This window comes from Acipenser ruthenus, chromosome 3, assembly GCF_902713425.1.
Source record: "Acipenser ruthenus chromosome 3, fAciRut3.2 maternal haplotype, whole genome shotgun sequence".
Classification (NCBI taxonomy): Eukaryota; Metazoa; Chordata; class Actinopteri; order Acipenseriformes; family Acipenseridae; genus Acipenser; species Acipenser ruthenus.
In genome coordinates, this window is record NC_081191.1 from 83,819,246 (window position 1) to 83,841,920 (window position 22,675).

General features: G+C 38.8%; 1 protein-coding gene across 1 annotated transcript in view; it reads right to left on the reverse strand.

The window, feature by feature from the left end:
- Positions 1-19,063: 19,063 nt before the first annotated feature.
- Positions 19,064-22,675, reverse strand: part of LOC117395067 (protein Wnt-9a) — a 37,510-nt gene continuing 33,898 nt past the window's right edge. Inside the window, exon 4 of the mRNA XM_033993930.3 lies at positions 19,064-20,784. Within this exon, the coding sequence (XP_033849821.1) occupies positions 20,308-20,784 (477 nt within the window). The 3' untranslated portion in view covers positions 19,064-20,307. The remainder of the gene's footprint in view (positions 20,785-22,675) is intronic.

The window sequence follows — 22,675 nt, forward strand, 5'->3', positions numbered from 1 at the left end:
CATAATTCCATCAACTACATCAATAACAATGTTATGTTTATACTCATATAACAATATATGAGATCCATGATGACATTTTTTAAATATGTTTTACATATTTTATTCAAAGTATTTATTTCATTGAACTATACTATTTATACTTAAACAATTGATACACCATCTAGTAAAAACAAATGTTACTATACCTAATTCAACACTATACATATGTATATTACACTCAATCTTCTAAATGTTTGTGGTTAGCATTATACTATATATTCCTGCTGCATGCATGCATGCATGGTGATGCAAATGCTATTATAGCTATACCTGCCTGTGGCAAAGTGGTTTGTAGTGCACAGGTGCAGTGGTGATGCGGTGCTCAGGAATGATAGACACAAGACAGTTCATGGTGAAAAAGCAGCTCTTTATTTGCTGACAAATAATAATAGCTGGCTGTACACAATGATGTGTATTGCTCAGCCAAACCATGGGGTTAAGTCCCGAAATAATAATAATACACTAAACAAGACACACACAAACACAACACGGTCACAAGTTCAGAGTGAGTGCTCATAGTGAAAGTGATGATTTACAGGTTTATTCGTGTACAATGGTGAAGTGTAGTCCGGGTTTAATTGCTGGCGGTTTAGCTACAGCTCCCAAAGGTTAGCCTTCTATAATGACAAGCACAGACAGTTATAGCAACAAACAAAACACTTAACACTCATGGTAATTAATTACTTCAGTTTCCAAAACGGGTCCTTTCAGTAACCATAACGAAGGAACAGATTACATCGTCACATCCCCTGTTATACCCTAAGTCACTCCCCCTGTGAGAGCTAGTTCAATCATGTTTCCTCCAATCCATGACTGACACATCGCGTACCGCATTAGGGCGATGTTTTTGGGCATTGTGACTCCGCCCCCTTCCTGGACGGCTGGCTTCCGACTGACCCTGGAATGAACTGCCAGACCATCCAGTATGAGGCACACTGTTCCTGTTATACAGCGCTGTGGCAGAGCAGGGCTCTGCCTTTGGAAATATTGGCAGGGATGGAGATAAATTCTCCTCCCTGCCCAGGTTGATTGCGTCAGGTGGGAGCAATCAACCCATTAATTATCCAATTAAGGACTTAGCCACAGCCTCCCATTTGGGGGAGTTCTAGTAGGAGAGGAAGGAAGTGTTTCTGAGTGTGCTGTGTTTTTCGTTTTTGAATCCAGTGAAGGCAATGCCCAGCCTGGAAGCCTTATTTTGTAAGTTTTGTTTTGTGAGTATTTTGCGTTTTGAACCTTTTTGTTTGGCCCTTGTGCCTGTTTATTTTTGTTTATTAAAAAGCTTTATTTTGAACTTTCCAAACTGTCTCTGTGTCTCAAGCTCTGTCATCCTTGTCACAAGCGCCCTCACAGGTCGGGAGGGAAATTGTTGACTAGGATTCATTGCCTCTCTGTCACATATCCCACCGCTCAGAGTGGAGCCGAAGGAACAGTCGGCTGAATCTACTTTCCACATTATATCCCCCTCCTGGGAAAAGTAATCCGTATTTTGGTGATCTTTCCCTGCACTGTGTGTCATAAAATACGTGAAGGGTTGCAGCGCCAGATACCACCGAGTTATCCGTGCATTTCTATCCTTCATCATGCTTAACCATCTGAGTGGAGCAAGGTCAGTGACAAAACTGAATGAATGTCCCAATAGGTAGTAGCGTAAGGTCTGAGTGGCCCATTTAATGGCTAGACATTCCTTCTCTATGACAGTGTAGTTATGCTCCCAAGGGAGCATTTTACTTATGTAGAGAATGGGGTGTTCTACTCCGTCGACCTGCTGGGACAAGACCGCCACCAGACCAACATCCAAAGCGTCGGTGTGGAGGATGAATTCCTTATCAAAATCTGGTGTGTTAAGGGTAGGGGCTTGGCAGAGTTTTTGCTTAATGGTATCAAACGCTCCCTGACATTCTCCTGTCCATTTAATTAAATTTGGTGTGCTCTTTTTAGTGAGGTTCACTAGGGGGTTGACCACTGTGGCGTACTTGTGGATGAATCAGCGGTAATAACCAGCCAACCCCAAGAGAGATCTCACCTGGGGCTTCGTTTTCAGGATTGCCGCGTCCATCAAAGCCTGGACTTTGGTGGCGACAGGTTTCACCTGCCCATGTCCCATAATGAATCCCAAATATTGTGTTTTTACTTTTAAATGTGCAAATGCTGTAGTGTTTTTCTTAATTGTGTGTATGGTAAATGAACCCAGGAAAGTATTCATTTTCAGCTTGGTTTAAAATACTTAATTTACATGTGAGAATGTGAAGGAAATGGAATAAAATGTGGGCCTTGATTGGTGGGCGAATCAATTATTACATTTTAGTTGAACTGATGCAGGTGAGTATAAAAGGCTGCACCTGGGCTCCCGAGTGGCGCATCCAGTAAAGGCGCTCCATGTGGAGTGCAGGATGCGCTCTGTAGTCTGGACGTTGCGAGCTCGAGTCCAGGCTATTCCACAGCCGACTGTGGACGGGAGCTCCCAGGGGGCGGCGCACAATTGGCCGAGCGTCGCCCGGGGGAGGGAGGGTTAGGTCGGCCAGGGTGTCCTCGGCTCACCTCGCACCAGCGACCCCTGTAGTCTGGCTGGGCGCCTGTGGGCTTGCCTGTAAGCTGCCCGAGAGCTGTGTTGTCCTCCGTTGTCTTTGCCATCCCGAGTCAGAGCAGAGGTGGTAGCGGTGACCTGAGCTTAAAAAATAATAATTGGCCATTCTAAATTGGGAGAAAATAATAAAAATAATTGGCAACGACTAAATTTATAAAAAAAAAAAAAAAAAAAAAAAAAAGGCTGCACCTGGCCTGTATGTTCAGTCCAGTAGAGACTGGGGCTTAAGAAGGCACGCCAGAGGGTTGCTGCCAAAAGTCTGTCCCTTTAATTACACATGGTACACTGGAAGGGCTCTTTAAACACCGTGGTGTAAGTTTATTAACAAACTGGGTGCAGAAACAAAAAAAACACAAAACAAAACCTAGCCCTTCTTTGGGCACTAACTAAACAGGATACTGGTACCACTATCTAACACAGGGCAGGGCAAGCCTGTTCCCCTGTTTAAACCAACTCCACAATTAAACTAATCCAAATCACAATCCAGCACCTTCGTTGTCAAAACCGTTTTGTTATCAGAAAATCTTTCTTTGTCAAACACACTTTTCCACTGTTTAGTTTTCTCCTCTTTCTCCTCTTTCTCCACTTCATCCCACCCCTCGAACACACAAAACTGTGACCTTTTTATTCCCCAACTTGATCAGTTGCATCTGATCAGCATTTACCCATTAATTGTTAAATTAAGCAATTGTTACCTTTGCTATGATGCAGAGTATGTGGCTATCACCAGGGTCCTAAATCCTCCAAATTAATGTTCAGTACATACACATCATCACTATATATATATATATATATACAGTGCCTTGCGAAAGTATTCGGCCCCCTTGAACTTTGCGACCTTTTGCCACATTTCAGGCTTCAAACATAAAGATATGAAACTGTAATTTTTTGTGAAGAATCAACAACAAGTGGGACACAATCATGAAGTGGAACGAAATTTATTGGATATTTCAAACTTTTTTAACAAATAAAAAACTGAAAAATTGGGCGTGCAAAATTATTCAGCCCCTTTACTTTCAGTGCAGCAAACTCTCTCCAGAAGTTCAGTGAGGATCTCTGAATGATCCAATGTTGACCTAAATGACTAATGATGATAAATAGAATCCACCTGTGTGTAATCAAGTCTCCGTATAAATGCACCTGCACTGTGATAGTCTCAGAGGTCCGTTTAAAGCGCAGAGAGCATCATGAAGAACAAGGAACACACCAGGCAGGTCCGAGATACTGTTGTGGAGAAGTTTAAAGCCGGATTTGGATACAAAAAGATTTCCCAAGCTTTAAACATCCCAAGGAGCACTGTGCAAGCGATAATATTGAAATGGAAGGAGTATCAGACCACTGCAAATCTACCAAGACCTGGCCGTCCCTCTAAACTTTCAGCTCATACAAGGAGAAGAATGATCAGAGATGCAGCCAAGAGGCCCATGATCACTCTGGATGAACTGCAGAGATCTACAGCTGAGGTGGGAGACTCTGTCCATAGGACAACAATCAGTCGTATACTGCACAAATCTGGCCTTTATGGAAGAGTGGCAAGAAGAAAGCCATTTCTTAAAGATATCCATAAAAAGTGTTGTTTACAGTTTGCCACACGCCACCTGGGAGACACACCAAACATGTGGAAGAAGGTGCTCTGGTCAGATGAAACCAAAATCGAACTTTTTGGCAACAATGCAAAACGTTATGTTTGGCGTAAAAGCAACACAGCTCATCACCCTGAACACACCATCCCCTCTGTCAAACATGGTGGTGGCAGCATCATGGTTTGGGCCTGCTTTTCTTCAGCAGGGACAGGGAAGATGGTTAAAATTGATGGGAAGATGGATGGAGCCAAATACAGGACCATTCTGGAAGAAAACCTGATGGAGTCTGCAAAAGACCTGAGACTGGGACGGAGATTTGTCTTCCAACAAGACAATGATCCAAAACATAAAGCAAAATCTACAATGGAATGGTTCACAAATAAACATATCCAGGTGTTAGAATGGCCAAGTCAAAGTCCAGACCTGAATCCAATCGAGAATCTGTGGAAAGAACTGAAAACTGCTGTTCACAAATGCTCTCCATCCAACCTCACTGAGCTCGAGCTGTTTTGCAAGGAGGAATGGGCAAAAATTTCAGTCTCTCGATGTGCAAAACTGATAGAGACATACCCCAAGCGACTTACAGCTGTAATCGCAGCAAAAGGTGGCGCTACAAAGTATTAACTTAAGGGGGCTGAATAATTTTGCACGCCCAATTTTTCAGTTTTTTATTTGTTAAAAAAGTTTGAAATATCCAATAAATTTCGTTCCACTTCATGATTGTGTCCCACTTGTTGTTGATTCTTCACAAAAAATTACAGTTTCATATCTTTATGTTTGAAGCCTGAAATGTGGCAAAAGGTCGCAAAGTTCAAGGGGGCCGAATACTTTCGCAAGGCACTGTATATATATATATATATATATATATATATATATATATATATATATATATATATATATATATATATACTGTAGGTGGCTCTGCCAAATATTAATGTGTGGGGGTTGAATACTTAAGAACATAAGAAAGTTTACAAACGAGAGGACGCTATTCAGCCCATCTTGCTCGTTTGGTTGTTAGTAGCTTATTGATCCCAGAATCTCATCAAGCAGCTTCTTGAAGGATCCCGGGTGTCAGCTTCAACAACATTACTGGGGAGTTGGTTCCAGACCCTCACAATTCTCTGTGTAAAAAAGTGCCTCCTATTTTCTGTTCTGAATGCCCCTTTATCTAATCTCCATTTATGACCCCTGGTCCTTTTTTCTTTTTTCAAGTCAAAGAAGTCCCCCGGGTTGACATTGTCTATACCTTTTAGGATTTTGAATGTTTGAATCAGATCGTCGCGTAGTCTTCTTTGTTCAAGACAGAATAGATTCAATTCTTTTAGCCTGTCTGCATACGACATGCCTTTTAAACCCGGGATAATTCTGGTCGCTTATGCAAGCAAGATATTTCAGTTTTTTATTTTTCTTAAAAATATTTCCCAACATAAAACCAATGTTACCTTACAATAATTGATTTTGAGTGTTTTAAAATAAAATATCAAACAGAATGAAATTTCAATGTACCATTTGTAATTCAGTAATATGAGAGAATTGGTCAGGGGTCTGAATACTTTTGCAAGGCACTCATATATATATACACACATACATACTGGATTCTGCCATGAGTTGTCATTGAGGCAAAAGAGTGTGAGGGGGTCAAGGGGGTCGGGGGGGGGGTTCAAGGAAGATTTTTTATATAGCTATGTTATACATCTATGTTATACAATGCTCAAAGTTGTTTCAGTCAATTGAAGCACAGATTACCAATAACAGCACAAATCCAGTTCAGCAATGTTAATTTTAGAGAACAAACCAATAAGCAAACAGTTATACTACAAAATATACTCTATGTAATTAGTATGGCCGTACAATTATACCTTTAGCCCTGAATGAAAGTTGGTTCACAATTTAATTAGACGATATAGTTTAAACACAAAACATTTTGGTTTAATTACTGAAGTTCCATACCCACCACCTGGACCAGGTTCCATTGAGCTCACAGAATCTATCCTTTCAAAAAACATAGAAGGAACTGCCAACTTATCCACAAAGTTGCACTAATTAAATAATCGAGTCGCATCAACTGGTATCCTCTGCTAATGATTACTCTTGTCTTAGCTAACGCAAACACTGTGTTTACGAATACAGTCGAATGTGTAAATATTCACCAGCTAAGTTATTATTCCATATGTATTTCAATCACAGAGCTATTCATTTTAATAAGTGACTGCAGTCTGGCAAAAAGTAAGAGTGATGACCAGTTTATGATACCTAGAATCTGTTATAGTTCTTAGAACATTCCATTCCTTTGAGATCCTAATGAATAACGGATATTCAGAAGGTATTTCCTTTTTTAAAATGTAATGTTGTGAACATTTCTGTTCTACTGGCAACTGAACCTGTTCCCTAGTGCATGCACAATCACAGAAGTTAGCAGCGCTTATACTTGAATACAGAGAAACATTTGTGAAACCATCTTCTAGGAGCTGCCCTACTGGACTTCCTAACAATCTAAATAAATATGTATGTATATTTTTGAATGGATTGAGTTCTTACAATAATTGTAGACTGTCATATTTTATCTCGTGTAGTTAGCATGCATTTGCCAACTGTCTGATACTGCACCAAATATTATTATTATTTTTTTTGCATTTGTACTTCATAGTTGTCACTGCTTTTTCCAAACATTGTCATGTCATAAATAACCTTTCATTCAATTGTATGCATTTGTAAACTCAAGTGGATGAATCCCTGTGTATAATAAATGCATTAATTCAAGATACTGCAAAATCTGTCTTCACACTCAAGTACCAGAGAGAGTCACAGTGGTATGAATTTGAATCACTTATTTCTTTGCAGTTACTGGACAGCCAGTCAAACGAGAATAGACACTGAAGTGCATAAACACTCTTAAAGCAATCTAAAACAAAGTAAAATCCCAGGCAAGGATTAGCACTGAAATACTTTTACATTTTGTAAGTGTGGCAGGGCAGGAGCCCTGCACATGAAGAGGGATTTTTTTGTAATTAAATAACGAAATACCTGGGAGAGCCTGCCTGCTGTGTGTGATTACCAGGTGTGGAATCTTAATCAGCAGGTAGGTGTGTTCCAGCGGGGTGTCAGGTTTAAAAAGGTCCCATTTATTCACAACAGGGCTGCTGCAGAGCCAACGGGCTGAACATCGTCCACGCTACCCATTACTGGTAGTGTCACGTGAGCAGTGTGCTGTTTATATATAAATAAAACCTGTTCACCTGTGGGGTGTATCAAACTCCAAAATCCAGCTCGATGTTCTGCTTGTCAGCAAGCAGCGAATAACCACCCACACAGCACTTGCTGTTACATATGGTGGCAGCAGGATTCTCTGCATTTGCCGAGGCAAGGCGGGACATCAGGAGGAGATCAAGATTCCAGGGGGGGGGGACCTCTAGGGAAAGGCCCCAAACCCCTGACATTTTTTGGGGGTGATAAGAGCAAGCCCACAGGTGACACTCAGCAGCCACTGGTGCTGCTGCGGGAGTCAGAGAGGGGAGCCAACAGAGATGTGGGTGAAAAGCCAGAGAGAAGCACTGGAGCCCAGAAAAACCAGAGGGGGTGTGGGGGGGGGGGGGGGGGGGGTGGGGGGGGGGGGGGGGGAGGGTTACCACCCTCAAATGCTAGATGTAGAAGGTAATAGACAAAGTGACTTTACAGACTTTACGCTTCCTTCAGCCTGAGCAGGCAAATGTGCCTGTGCTGGACAAGCTGCCACTGAGGTCACAACATCTGCCCTTTCTAAAACTGAACAAATAGATTCAACTGTCATATTTAATATTCAAAGTGTTGGCGTTGGCTATTGTTTACTAATTCTGGCCATGTGTAAATATTCCCTTGTTAAGTTTACCAGTCACTGATTAGTAAATAGTGAAACAGCCAGAAACAAAAACATGACCAGTCTCCATACTGAGCATATTCACTGCAACAACTGACAACAGGAACACTATGATGTATACAAACCTAGCTTCATGTAGGGAACACAAATACAAAAAAAAAAAAAAAAAAAAAAAAAGTATACCGGTTATCTGATCTGATTGTGTGAGATATGATTACAGATAAATATGATTTCTTAAAGCTGTATAAACATATTGCATGAGACTTTTGCTAATACATGGAAGGATAATGTTTGAAGATCAGCTGGACAACTCATGACTTTTCCTTTTAGCCCTATAATGTACAAGGGAGATATGTGTCCCACAAATACATTGATGCTAACTTTCTTATTTTTGCAATGAGGTGCACAAAACAGGGTCTGATCATCCAAATTGTCAGTTTCCTCATGATACCTGAGTCACTCTCAAATGCATTTTAAGAAGAAACTGTTTAAACAATTGCTCAATTCCGTGTGTACCTTGGGGATTAATATGTGTCTCACACAGACTCCTCCATAGAGAATACATTTTAACCTTTGAATTCCTTGATGCCCAAATTAAAGTTACAGTCCCTAATGGTTTTAAATCCAATTCCCTACACTTTTTAGCTTTAGTGTAGTATAGATAATACATTTGACTTTGCTATCTCCACATTGAACTTGTAAGGTTGGCAAAGTCACTGGCCTTTACCACACACACACACACACACACACACACACACACACACACACACACACACACACACACACACACACATGCGCACACACACACAGATGCCATATTAACACCTAATGAAATTTTCCACCTGCCAGTCTTATTTTTGTCTTGTTTTGAAAGGTTCTTAGCTCACATATTTTTTTGGGAGCAAGAATTCAGAGCCTTGACAGGTACCTAACAACAATCAAAAACAGTGGTAAACATGGCAAATCCTGGGCAGAATTAGGAAGGCAGCTGAGTCGCACGACAAATCCAGACACTATCATACTTTCCAAAAGGAACTTGTCAGTATGGTAAGCAGACAATTTTTGGTCACAGCAACAAAAAAAGAAACAGTCCCTCAATTTACTGTGACTTAACTTGTTTGCACAGCATTTGGATGATGTGTATTTCAATTAGGTTTCCCATCTGTTGTGTCAGCTCCACAAACATTTCCTCAATGTAAGGAAATTATAAACAGTCTGGGTTATGGTGGCATAGCCCCATTGGAACACTGGCCTGTGTCCAGACAACGGAGTGGAAAATCAAGGTTCTCCCATTCCTACTTACTGTACTTTATAGCACAGCCTTTTGAATGGGCACATGCCTTTATGAGCCAGATGGCTGAGTTATACTATGTTGATCTGTGTCAATCACTGCTATGCTGGTGCAGGAAGGTGTCATTCATTGCAGAGGGAATACCAATACAAGTGCCCTTGTTAAATTCAGAACTCACTTCAAATTTGCAAGTATTTTTTTAGTCTCTTGCTGACTGGACAGTTTAACTTGCTTAGTTAAAGTTACATTACATACCTTTTTGACTGGTGTGTGTATATTATGGTCATTGTTTTGTTTTCTTTTTTTGGTTTTAAATTTAAAGTGTCCACTTATTTTAGAAAAGTCTGTTAAAAGTCTGTTTAGACTGTTGAATTGTCAAATCAAGAGAAAGTGTCCCTGCAGATTTTGCCAGCCTTACTTATTGGAGCGCCAGAGCCAATGCAACGCTCCCTATTGAAACCCACAACTTCGCACAGCCAGGACCCTAACTGCACACGGATGTATTTTTATGAGGTGAGCACTCCGTTCATTGAGACAGATGCCTCATTTACAAGAGTGTCCTGGAAGGTGGACCAACAGTAGACAGCTCTAGTTAGACATCCCTTATTACACAAATCTCATGGCAATGAGACAATGAAAGCATAATCATTCACTGAATTCAGGATCAGAAACAATTCTTAATTCTTGAATCTACTCATTGAAATATATTTCATCTTGGTCAGTTGTCTATATTAATAGTCTATTTGCCTATATAATGTGCTATCATCATGTTTTGAAAATGGGGTTCTGAATTAAAGTGAATGTCAAGTAAATACGGTAACCCCAGTTTCATGCAACAGGAGTGATGGTTATCAGATATCTGTGAGAGCTATTGTGTAAAAATGTGATGCAGCTTAAAATGAACAGTTGAATTCAAGAAATGTTGAAAAATTAAAAACACTAAGTTGAGAATGGTACGTGTTGTAAACGTGCTCAGATAACTTAAAAATAAAGGGATGAGGTCTAAGGACACGAATTAAACAGAAAAAAAAACAGAATTGAAAAGTTACTGTACCAAGCTGAAAAAAGTTTGGTTTATTAGCTTCAATAAACTGATAGCCAAAGCAATGTGCTACTGAATGTACTGCTGAGAAATAAAAAAGAAACTGTTCGGAAATTACATAAATGGATAAAACCGCTTAAAAATACAGGGGTCCCTGAGTGGCTCACCTGGTGCTCCCATTGGTTAGGAAGGCAAAACTGGCAGGGACTGTTTCTCCTCATCACGCTACAGCAAACCCTGCTGAAAATAATAATTGGACACCTGTGGTGGAGTGTCCCGCCCTTATGTACTGTATATATTTGTCCGCTATTTTTATGATTTATTGTATTATTGTTTGCGGCGCGGGCGAAAATCTGCCACCATTATTTGTTATTGTTTATTGTTTTATATTTTAAAAACCTTGTGAGGATGCATGACTGATCAGCTGCTGATTATTTAAATAGCTGACAGTCATGCATCCTTGCAGATAGGCTCATGGTTACTATGGAACCCATATAGGAACCCATGTATGCGCAATCAAAAAATGCCCTTGTCCATGACCTCTGACCTCTGCTAAAGGTCAAATGCAAAACGTGCTTATAATTCCTTTGAGAATGCGGTGTCATAGTAACTATAGAACACATAAGAACATAGGAACATAAGAAAGTTTACAAATGAGAGCAGGCCATTCGGCCCATCTTGCTTGTTTGGTTGTTAGTAGCTTATTGTTCCCAGAATCTCATCAAGCAGCTTCTTGAAGGATCACCAGGGTGTCAGCTTCAACAACATTACTGGGGAGTTGGTTCCAGATTCCCACAATTCTCTGTGTAAAAAAGTGCCTCCTATTGTCTGTTCTTAATGCCCCTTTATCTAATCTACATTTGTGACACCTGGTCCTTGTTTCTTTTTTCAAGTCGAAAAAGTCCCTTGGGTCGACATCATCAATACCTTTGTACATATATGAACCCATAAGTTATTCCTGTATTTCTGTATGTGAAAGCTAATATGGTGGTCATCTTAGGTCAAAGTGAAGGGTGCCATTTGAGTTCACCTGCAGAGTTTCCACAGCATTGAAACTTTGAAGTTGACAGCTTTAATGGTTTTTCAGATATTAGCAATAGTAGGTGTGGTGGCGGCAGGTTGACAAATTCATACAAGTTTCACTTACTTGGATGCTTAATAAATAATTTCCCCTCCTGTTCCCTCTCTGGAGTAATCTGATTCATTCATCTACATTCCACTTCTAGTTTAAAATGTAAACTGCAGTAGGGAAAATGGTAGCAAAGGATAAGCAAATACGTCCTCTCTGCCCCCTCCCTTGTTAAGAGAACGTGGGTTCAGCTTTTGTGCTGCTTTCAGCAAATCTTGAGCCTCAGCATGCAAATTATCTCATGCTTTCAGTTTGTTCTGCAGTCTCATTCTACAAGAAAAGAAAATCTCTTGATTTTTACAGTCTGTGCTCCAGTTGCACCCACTTCCTCTGTGGGAACAGCTGTGAAAGCGCTGCAGGATTACAGTGTACCACAAAGCTACGGCTCACATTAGAACCTGGCACAGGTCATGAAAGAGGGGTGGTAGCCATGACGGGAATATTCAGACTACTTGAGTATGAGGGGCCAGGAGAATAAGACTACGGAGAGGAAAAGCGAACACTGAAGGCTTCTATGTAAAGGATACAACAGACTCACACCATGGTGTTTCTGGAATTAAAACAGATGTACAGTAGTATAGTTGATATTATGTATGTTGTTATTGCAGTGTGATATAAATGTTGGCTGTTGTTCTGTTGGAAGTCCTTTAGAGGTGCTGTATGAGAAGCATCCATGTCTATGTTTATTATACACTGTAGACTCTAAAGATCCCATGCAATGGCACACTTGCAGAGTTGTTAACCTAATACAGGTACAAATACCAGACCGAATGTTGAAATGCCTATTTTCACAAAAAAAAAAGACTGAGAACAAAACAGCCAAAAGTAAACTGAGGTTATAGGATTAGGGGCGGCAGTGTGGAGTAGTGGTTAGGGCTCTGGACTCTTGACCGGAGGGTCGTGGGTTCAATCCCAGGTGGGGGACACTGCTGCTATACCCTTGAGCAAGGTACTTTACCTAGATTGCTCCAGTAAAAACCCAACTGTATAAATGGGTAATTGTATGTAAAAAATAATGTAATTGTATGTAAAAATAACGTGATATCTTGTAACAATTGTAAGTCACCCTGGATAAGGGTGTCTGCTAAGAAATAAATAATAACAATTAATCAATTGATCATGTTATTGATCATGTCATTGAAATGATTTCATTCACAACCCTCAATTCTGTTCTTTGATAGTCTTAGCTGTCCAGGTTGTTTTGTTGTAACTCTTACATTTTTTTTTTTTATTGTAGTTTGTAACATGATTCATGGTGAACAATTATAATAAGGATACAAAAAAGTACAATAATAATAATAATACAACCACAGAATGAGTGATGACACTTATACAAATAATTTAAAAATTCATTTATTATTTCCAGATTTTCTTGCCTTTGTTATACAAAGATGTTAAATAACTTAAATACATTCTTACCAGTCATTCAGAATCAGTTTATATACCTACAAGCTGTACACATGAGGTAGAAAAAAATAATTTAGGTTCCCATAAGACATAGATAAAAAGAGAACATTATAAACATTTGCTTGTTAGTATTTACTCCCCACAAAGAATATAAAAAGAAAGGTTTTAAATATAGCACAAAACAAACCCTCATAGCAAATACCATGGTACAGACTATAAACCGTATGTACTGTATAGATGTAACGGTTTTCCTAAATGTATTCAATAATAATAATGTGGAAAACTATCCCCTTTCCCCATTTTTAAAAGGTAAAACACAATACTTATTTACAGAAATAAATTCAATTATTATACTTAACTTGTATGTACACAGGTAACACTGTGGTATAACAAGAATAATATTCTTCTATATTTGAATATGATCCTACCCACAGGAATATTCCAGCAGTGATCCTGTGTGTTTAAACTACAGCTCTATTCATGTGTTCTTTGAAATATTAGGGTTTGTTTTGTGCTCAAGCAATAGAAAACTAAGCTCTGCTGAATAAAATAAAGGTGCAACAGTTATTTAGGGAGCACTTTAGATTAAAGAGCCTGGGTAGCCATGTAATCACATTGTAATAACTGGATATACCAATGGTTCCTGCTCTTACATTGCTAATAATGTATAATGGTAAATGTGAACAACGTGTTGCCTATGTAATAATGTTGCAATACAATGGCATAGGCCATTTTCATATAATTGAACACTTTTTCCACCAGTAGTTACCATAAAACTTTGTTACCATGTTATTACATAGTTTTGTCACCTAAAAAAGTGCTACTTTTGTTTTCTATATATAAAAAGGGCAGTGCTGCTTTTGAAAAACAGGCTTCCTACTTTAGGAATAGCAATAGTTTTGACGGTAAAGTACACCATCTAGTCCTAGCATTTTCAAACACATTTTCAAACAGAAAGTGAAGGACACTGAAACATAAGTGTAAGCTAGTCTGCCTACTCAGAATGGGTTATGATGACAGTACAACACAGTATTCTGGAACAGGTTAGTGGTTAAGAGAGCATACTTATCAGGGGATATTTTAAGTCTCTTATCAATAATAAAATGGAGGGTATTAAACTTTCTAAACCACAGCAGTCCTGAAGATAAACAACAGTTCAGTTTATTGAATTTTAAACACAATTTTCTTCAAACTCATAAACCAACTGTTAAAATGACATCATTCCTCTTTCTGGGGAGAAACACCACAATTAATTTGGACTTAAAAGCTAGAAGTATATAGATCCACCACATTTTAAATCATAAAACAAATTCAACAAACAGTTTCATCTCAATACCCTTAAAAGTGTCTGCATTTGGATGTAGTCAGTGGTAGTGTCAGTGGACTGGTGTAATCAGTGACCAAAGTCCTGGTTCATTGCTATTATACCACACCAATACAACCTGTAAATATCTGGAGGAGAATATAATTTTACCTTTGTCTTTCATGGCTGGCTAAAACAATAATTAGGGGTGGCAGAAGATAGTGGTGGCTAATATGTATCCCTGGTAAAGTAAAGCACAAAATCCTAAACACCTAGCATACCACATCTAATGTTTCTCTGATTGTAGCCAAGATATGAGAAGTGGTTAGAGGTGTTAAGCCCCTTATGCTGACAACAAACTGACTGCTCCTTTAAAGACTTAAGCTGTTCAAAGCTCTTTCTCAGCATGCTAAAAATGAAATCTCCACACCACTGCAGGAACTATCTAAAAACCACAGCCTGAGCCTGAGCAGAACTTGTTAACCACGGAGACCAATAGTTTACATGCTTCATGGATATTTGAACTAAGGCATTTTTGTTGATGCTCTGAACCCAGCCATTAGGGTTTTTCATGCAGCGAGCAATCTTCTATACACCAGAAACTTACACACAAAGAGAAGGAGCCATATTTAGAAACTGCAGAATAGATCATATATATGTTGGTTTCCATATACTTGTTTTCAGAGCTTGTTTGGAATTCTTCCCAGTCATTTTGGGTATAATACCTAAACCTTTATTCAGCTGTGAGCATAAACTCCCCTGTGCAAATCGGTTTGGATTATTTTTTTTCCATGGGCTATACAGCCTTTCACATCAGCTGAAGGTCATTTGCAGACCTGTCTGTTATGGAGGCCTATGCTAAATGCATTCTGGTGGCCTCAGTCTATGTTTCTGTTCTGTCCACATGACAAAACATGCCTTCATACCACTATTGTACATTAGATCATTGACCTCAATAGTGTGAACTTGGTTAAATAAATAAAAATGAATACCTGATATATTACTGGCAGTCTCGCAAACAAGCATGTGGGATCCATATGCATTCAGGTCGGGTTCCTAAAAACCTATGTGAATCCAGGTACAGGCAGTTATTTTTATTTTTTATTTTTTTACAACACTTGGGGTATTCATAAAATATTAAGGTGCCAGTAAATACATAGGCACTTACTTAGAAGTGAAGGGACTTGGTAACGGGTATATGTAATTACTTGGTAACGGGTTTATGTAATAAAGTTCACCTGATCACTTTACTAACCTTAATCTAGTAGATTTCATTACCACTAAATACTGTTCATTTTAAAAATGAAGCACGTTTATAGCACCTCTAGAAATATAATGTGTGTGCATACTCTTCATAACCATTTTAAATGGAAGCAGACAAAAGCTTGGGAAATAAATGTTGCAGCACACTAAATCCTCCACAGCAACTCCAATAGCCGCCCCCCCCATATCCCCATCCAACTGTCTGCCAGTTTAAAGGATGTGCCCCATTTGTCTCTATACCACAGGAGAATAAACCTATTTACAATACACAGAAAAAGAAAATGTATCAACATTATATATAAATACAAAACTCTTCTTTAAATACTTAAACAGAAAGCTTCCAGGCTTCAGTGCGTGAATTGGGCTATATTATAAACACAGGATCTCTCACTCAGTAGTTCACTCACTCTTGCCTAAGACAAAACAAAAAGTTTATATTTATAATATATCTATACATTTTTGTTTTTTGTTTCCATTTGCTTATATATTTGTTTTATTATTTTGTGTAGTCATAAACTTAATTTTGAATACACAAAATATTTAAGCTCATTCACTCACACACCTGTGTGCTTGCCATACACTTGAGAGTACATTAATAATATGAATTGTAATATTGTTAAGTACAGTAGAAGGCCTAATGGACTATTTGCTTGACTCGGTTTTTAAAATTTAGTTACAAGCTCATCAATAATGATGGGGAAAGTCAACCATTTAAAAGTAAGTTGTCCACCAACTTATAAATGTATTTCAAATCAAGTTTCACACTGTATTTTAGACTTTGCATTGTAGCCAAAATGGCTATGAATGTCCTAACTAGTCATGGCATGCAAACACGAAACACATACTTTCTCTTTGCACACATGAACACACACACATTTTTGTCATGTCTAAAGATTTCATGTCAGCCTTTCATTGGAACACCTATTCAGCTAGAAAAGCAGGGAGAAGTAGGCTCCTGTCTGCACCCATAGAGTGCCACAGGAACTGAACCTGACAACAGCTCCACTGTGTATGCTGGTATATTCCAGCAGCCATTCCCAACTCTGGCCATTACGGTCCAGGACTTTGTTACAATAAAGTCATAAATTCATTATTTTTCCTTACAGGTTCTGATAACTAATTTAGAACCTGGCTGGAATTGATATCTGGGCTGGAATTGATCTCTGCCAGAGTTAGAAAGCCTCTGCTCTTGTCACTAGAGGGTCACAGATCTTGAGTTATTAGGGTACAGGGCCAGTACCCAAATTCAGCCTGCAAGGCACATTATGTAGTCTCTCCAGTGTCAAATTAGGATCTTCAAGATACCATTATCAAAATGCAATTGTATCTACATCAACTATAAGAGACGGTTAAATTACAATGTATGGTTTCAAACTTTAAAACCAAGAAAAACGGATCTACTGAATATTTCTCAAAACATGTACAGTTTATTTTCTTTAAATCGATTAGCTGTAAAGGCTGCCAATCAGGCTTCATTTAAAGTGAATCTTTAAATAGTATTTTTCACTGCAAATGCTGGGTACATTTCCCTCAATCTGATGTATGACGTTAATTTAATTGGGCCTCAGATCTCCTTTATGGTAGTTTAATTTTCAATTTTGTTTTCAAACACACACCCAAAAATGTGCTCTACTCCCATCTTTATTTTGGTTTTTAAACCAGGGGCTGCTGGTGTCACCCCTGTGGGTCGGCTTTTTTATTGTATGTCCTACTCACCCCGCCCATCGCAAAAATAACAAGACCTATTTCTTATACTTTTAGCAGAGACCATTTCAAAGGACTATAGTGCCAGGCATGAGAAGCAAACAGTTGAGCTACTAAAAATGCACATGTCTTTTTTTAGTTCAGGTGAAACCACAAATCAATTCACCAGCCTTTTAAAAGCCGAAAAAAATAACAATCGTGCACGTTATTTGGAAAAGCAAACTTAATCTGCTACCTATGTCATTATTAAAACTATCTGAGATATCAATTTTGGCTACCCTGTAATACTGATTTATAAGGTGGCACCAACATCTTTTTTAAAAAAACAAACAATAGTATCTAGGAACAGGATATTGTTTGAGCCACATTAATCACAAAGTCTTGGAAAGTATAGCTCTAGGTAAGACTTGCTACGAAACAGGTCTTAACTGGAGTGGTAGGTTTTTTTAAACATTAGGGTAATCAGACTAATAGAACTATGGAACTATGCAACATATACAGATTTAAGAACGCAAACATTAATATGTTACTATAATTGACTCCACAGTTAATTTGCACACCACCACAGTAATAATAACCATTGTCCTAAAATAAACCTATATATATATATATATATATATATATATATATATATATATATATATATATAGATAGATAGATAGATAGATATTTTATAAATGTATTAATTGACCCTACCCATTATTATTAAGGATTGGCTTGTCAGAATTGTTCCTGATTTTAGTTGGGTTACATTGGCATTTTGTTGATCCTGACAAGGATAGCACAAATACCTGCACACATACACGCACACACACTGCAACACAAGCAGACACGTGCACAAACGTCAGCACTGTTGTCATGACATAACTTGCATCAGTCTGCTTGATTCAATGGCACATATTAAGGATGGAATGAAGGAAAAAACATTTTTTGGCCCATAGGAAAATGGAAGGTTGGGCTAAAATAGTCCTAAAAGAATAGGGCTAAAAGAATTCCTCCCTAGGAAAAGAAGCAGACTGATTGTCAAGTGAAAAGGTTGAGATAAAAATAACATGATTTTAAAAAGTAGTTAATTAGACAGTGATCTTTTCATAATGTTTATACAGCTGTTACCTTTTGGGTGTTGTTGTTATATATATATATATATATATATATATATATATATATATATATATATATATATATATATATATATATATATCTCTGTTTTCTCTATTTTTCTTTGTTTTTCACTCGTAACATGTTTCCCTTGGTGGCATGATACAACACCACACCAGACAGGCATATATAAGACCTATTTCTGGAATCAAACCAAAAACCACCAAGAAATTTCTCACCGTGATCAGAAAAAAATAGAAAAATAAAACAGTAAAAAACATTTATATACATCATTGGAAGGTAAGCAGGCTGTAGACACACTATCAAAATATATTTCTGTGCACTTACTCTTTAGTATATTGGGGTTTAACATACAAAAAACAAACTGAAACCAATATAAAACAAACATCAGGACTGTAAATAAATCTTTATCCAAATCTAGATTGTATCCATACAGAAAACGTTTTCTTGCTTTGGGTCCCCTCTAGCAGAGTCATAACAGAGAAAGCATCCAAGTGGATAACCCATTATCATGGCATGTTGTTTGACCCATTATCATGGTCATTCAAAGATGCAAAGGTGGCACAAACAAAAGCGCATTTTCTTCATAAATTGCATTCCTCAATTTCATTTGTTTTCAGGCAAACCAACGTGTCCTCTTCTTGACCTTTTAGGGAAATAAACTGGCACATTGCAGCACTTGGTCAGGTATTCCAAGTGGAGCATTATAGCTTATGTTAGTACAATGGGGTGGGGGGGGGGGGTTCTACCAGGAATCCCTGGGTGTAAAGCAGTCATTCTTTTCTGTAATCAGTCACAATGACACATGGGATGGGCAGAACATGCTGGTTAAAATACTCAGCAGCCTTTGGTCAATGACTGCAGTTATTGACAAATACTGGGTATAAAATACTATTCACTGATGGTCCCCATCATAAGGTATCCTCCTATATCATACAGGGCTTGTACCAGTGGTCACCACAGTACATGTTCTCAGTCTTGTTTGTGCCAGAAAAATACCCTGCTTCTCTCTATTCAAACCCAGTGTTGCTTTAGCTTAGCATCGCATTGTCCAAGCATAGTGGTTAGAGTTGGCCCCTGAATACGAGTCGTTGAGTACAACTACAGTCAAACTAGCCGTAATAATTGACTGGCAAGATGTCAGAATAACCTGGAGGATTGTGAATTGTGTTTTTTTTTTCAGACAAAGGGAATTGTCAAATGCTGTTTTTTTTTCCTGTCAGAAATATGAAAAAGACTTATGATCCAGGTTAAGCAAGCTACAAACGAACATACAGTACACTGTACTTCTTAGTTCCAAAAGTTATTTCCACAGAAAGAAAGCGAGAGCGACTTTATTTCTACAAGGCCTTGTCAAAGTAAATTGTAATTGAAAACCTCACAATACTCTAGTAGCATGTGTGGCTAGTGGTTTTTAGACATCAAAAGTGGTAAAACAAAAAAACAAACAAAACAAAACATCCATACCCTGTTACATCACACAGTCTATGTCTTAATTTATCCGGATCCCCTTTAGTAAGCCATGGCCCTTATTTTCTGTCAGCTGTGCATTCCAGTCAAACCTGCTTCTACCAAAGCTATGGTTTTGGTGCGAGGGTTGCATCCTTGACCATTCAACATAAACCATGTTTAGTCAACCTGCATGTCTTGTTGGTCTACTGATGGATCCAGCTGAATTTGGCTTTTGAGAAAAAGACCAAACCTTTTGAGGATTCCTCATTACAGGTCCTGACCTGAACTTTCTTGTTATGATAGTGGATTCTTCTTGGGGTTGCACTGGACCCAACCCTGGGAGAAGCTTCATACAACAGCTCATTGGAACCACTCAAAGTGCATACATCGTCATCATCAACATCATAGTGAAAGTTCCTTGATGTCCCTCAAGACATTTTTTTTTATCTCTGTTTGTAGATCATTTTCAATTTAAGACAAATATTCTCCTGCGCCTCTTTTTCCCCCTTTTGGACCCCTGAGGGGGTTGATTATGTTAATCCTTGCAGGTATAAACCTCCTCTCTCTGTGTACACTGCTTGCACTCCACATAGCAGCACCAGCGCACCTGGCACTGGCAGGGTCTGGTCACCACCCGGCTTTGAGTGTTGTGACCTCGGCCGCAGCAGATGCTTTCGCAGTTCTTATCCTTGTAGCACTTCCTCGCCGAGGTCCCCGGTGAATACTTGCTCATCCGGCAGAAACTTGGCGAGTCGTCGATGTGAATGAGATCGGTGGTCCTGGGGATCTGGTCGCTGGGGCCAGGCAGGGGCTGCATCCTGACATGGGAGATTTCTCCTTCCCCTGTCGCCTCATTGGTGGTGCTGCCCACCTTGAGTGAGGTCTCATATTTCTGCTTCAGCTGCTTGCCAATCTCGTGGAAAGGAGAGAGCTGTCGCCAGCAGGTCTGGACCGTGCAGGAGCCAGATACTCCATGGCACTTGCACGTTGTCTCCACTCCTGCCTTGATCACCTGTGGGAGATAAAAGAGACCATGTTAGATAGCTGTCATCCTTACCTATTCTTAACCAGATGGCTACAACAACCAAGACCAGAGAAACTATGTTTGTTTCCCCATAACCACTGCTTCTCAATTACCATTACTTGCTTTCATGGAATGGCTCAAGTACTGCAGATCTAACGTTTCAGCCCTTCTTGCCCCATCAGAACTGAATATGAAAATTGAAATATATTCATATTGCATGTAAAACTTCCAACACTACAGTTCAAACACATGATCAAATGCATCGACCATTTAAATCAGTAACAAAAGAACAGCAAAAAATTAAAAGGCCCTCCATGCCATGCCATGCCAAAAAATCTATTTCAGATTAAAGTCACCTTTGGAGTAGTCTGAAAGTCAAAGAAGCCCAAGAACACGACAGAACTTAATTAAACCATTGCTTATTTCGACCAAATTGAACTAATTCAGCTCTTTAATATTGTGCTCTTTAATTAATGGATCACAAAAAAAGAGTGGGGAGGGTAGGTTTGGGAATGGATTTACTATTTAATCATAATTCTTTGTAACTTCCACTTTATTAGAATTCGGGGCTTGACTGAGTGGACTGTGCCGTAATAAAAATGGACTGAAAAGAAAGAGATTTTCCTTGGGAGGGGATAGGAAATTGCTTTTTTAATAAACGTCCCATTGAGCTGATCCTGGTGGATAATGGAAGGCCTGCAGAGATTCTTGTTTTAATTACTGAGTCCATGCCCTGGCCAAGCTGGGCCTTTCTTTGGCAAGTCTGATTGAAAACATGCATAAGACCAAACAGGGGTGCATCTCAAGACTTCTGTTGAACTGCAGGCCACACTGATATTCCCAGGCCAAAATGTGATTTGGCAAGAAGTGACATTGGTTTCAGCCTAATTGTTAAATGTATACATATCTTATGACAATTTAAATGAAAATTGACAACATTGACATTTGTTTTTATTTTAAATGTTATATATAAACACCACAAGTGATGGCATTAGCCCAATGGAATATTTCTGAATTTGTAAGCAGGGATAAACAGATAGAAGACTTTATTTTTTGCTCCACTGGGACCTGTCTGGTTAACATTTCAGCTGCTTTCTTCTCTATGATTTGTATGTGTATTAAAATGAAGATGTTAAAAATATGAGAAAATATGAGTAAAATAACTAAATACCAGACCAGAAGTTTACATTGGCTACTATTATAGGACATCCAGCTATTACAAACACACACACACACACACAATCACACATGACACGTGCCATAGAAATACTTCAATCAGATCTAGTCACACTGAAGAAGTATAGCATTTCACCTCTGCTTCTCCAGTATCATTTGATGGTACAGCGCTCAGTGAAAGGGAGACAGTAACAATGAAAATGCACCTCTCCAACCCTAGCCCTTACACTGTATGTCCAAATGCTATCAAGTATGTAAAAACACAAAACAAGCACAGAAATACACACAAACACTAACTACACTACACTCTTACTTAACATTGAATAACTTCAGTGTACAAAGTCAAACCCACCTACCCATAAGACAGGCAGCCAGCCTAACCTAACTGAAATTGAAGAAGGAATCTATGAAAAAGACCTAGGAGTTTATGTTGACTCAAATGTCTTCATCTAGACAATGTAGGGAAGCTATAAAAAAGGCCAACAAGATGCTCGGATATATTGTGAGAAGTGTTGAATTTAAATCAAGGGAAGTAATGTTAAAACTTTACAATGCATTAGTAAGACCTACTCTAGAATACTGTGCTCAGTTCTGGTCACCTCGTTACAAAAAGGATATTGCTGCTCTAGAAAGAGTGCAAAGAAGAGCAACCACAATTATCCCTGGTTTAAAAGGCATGTCGTATGCAGACAAGCTAAAAGAA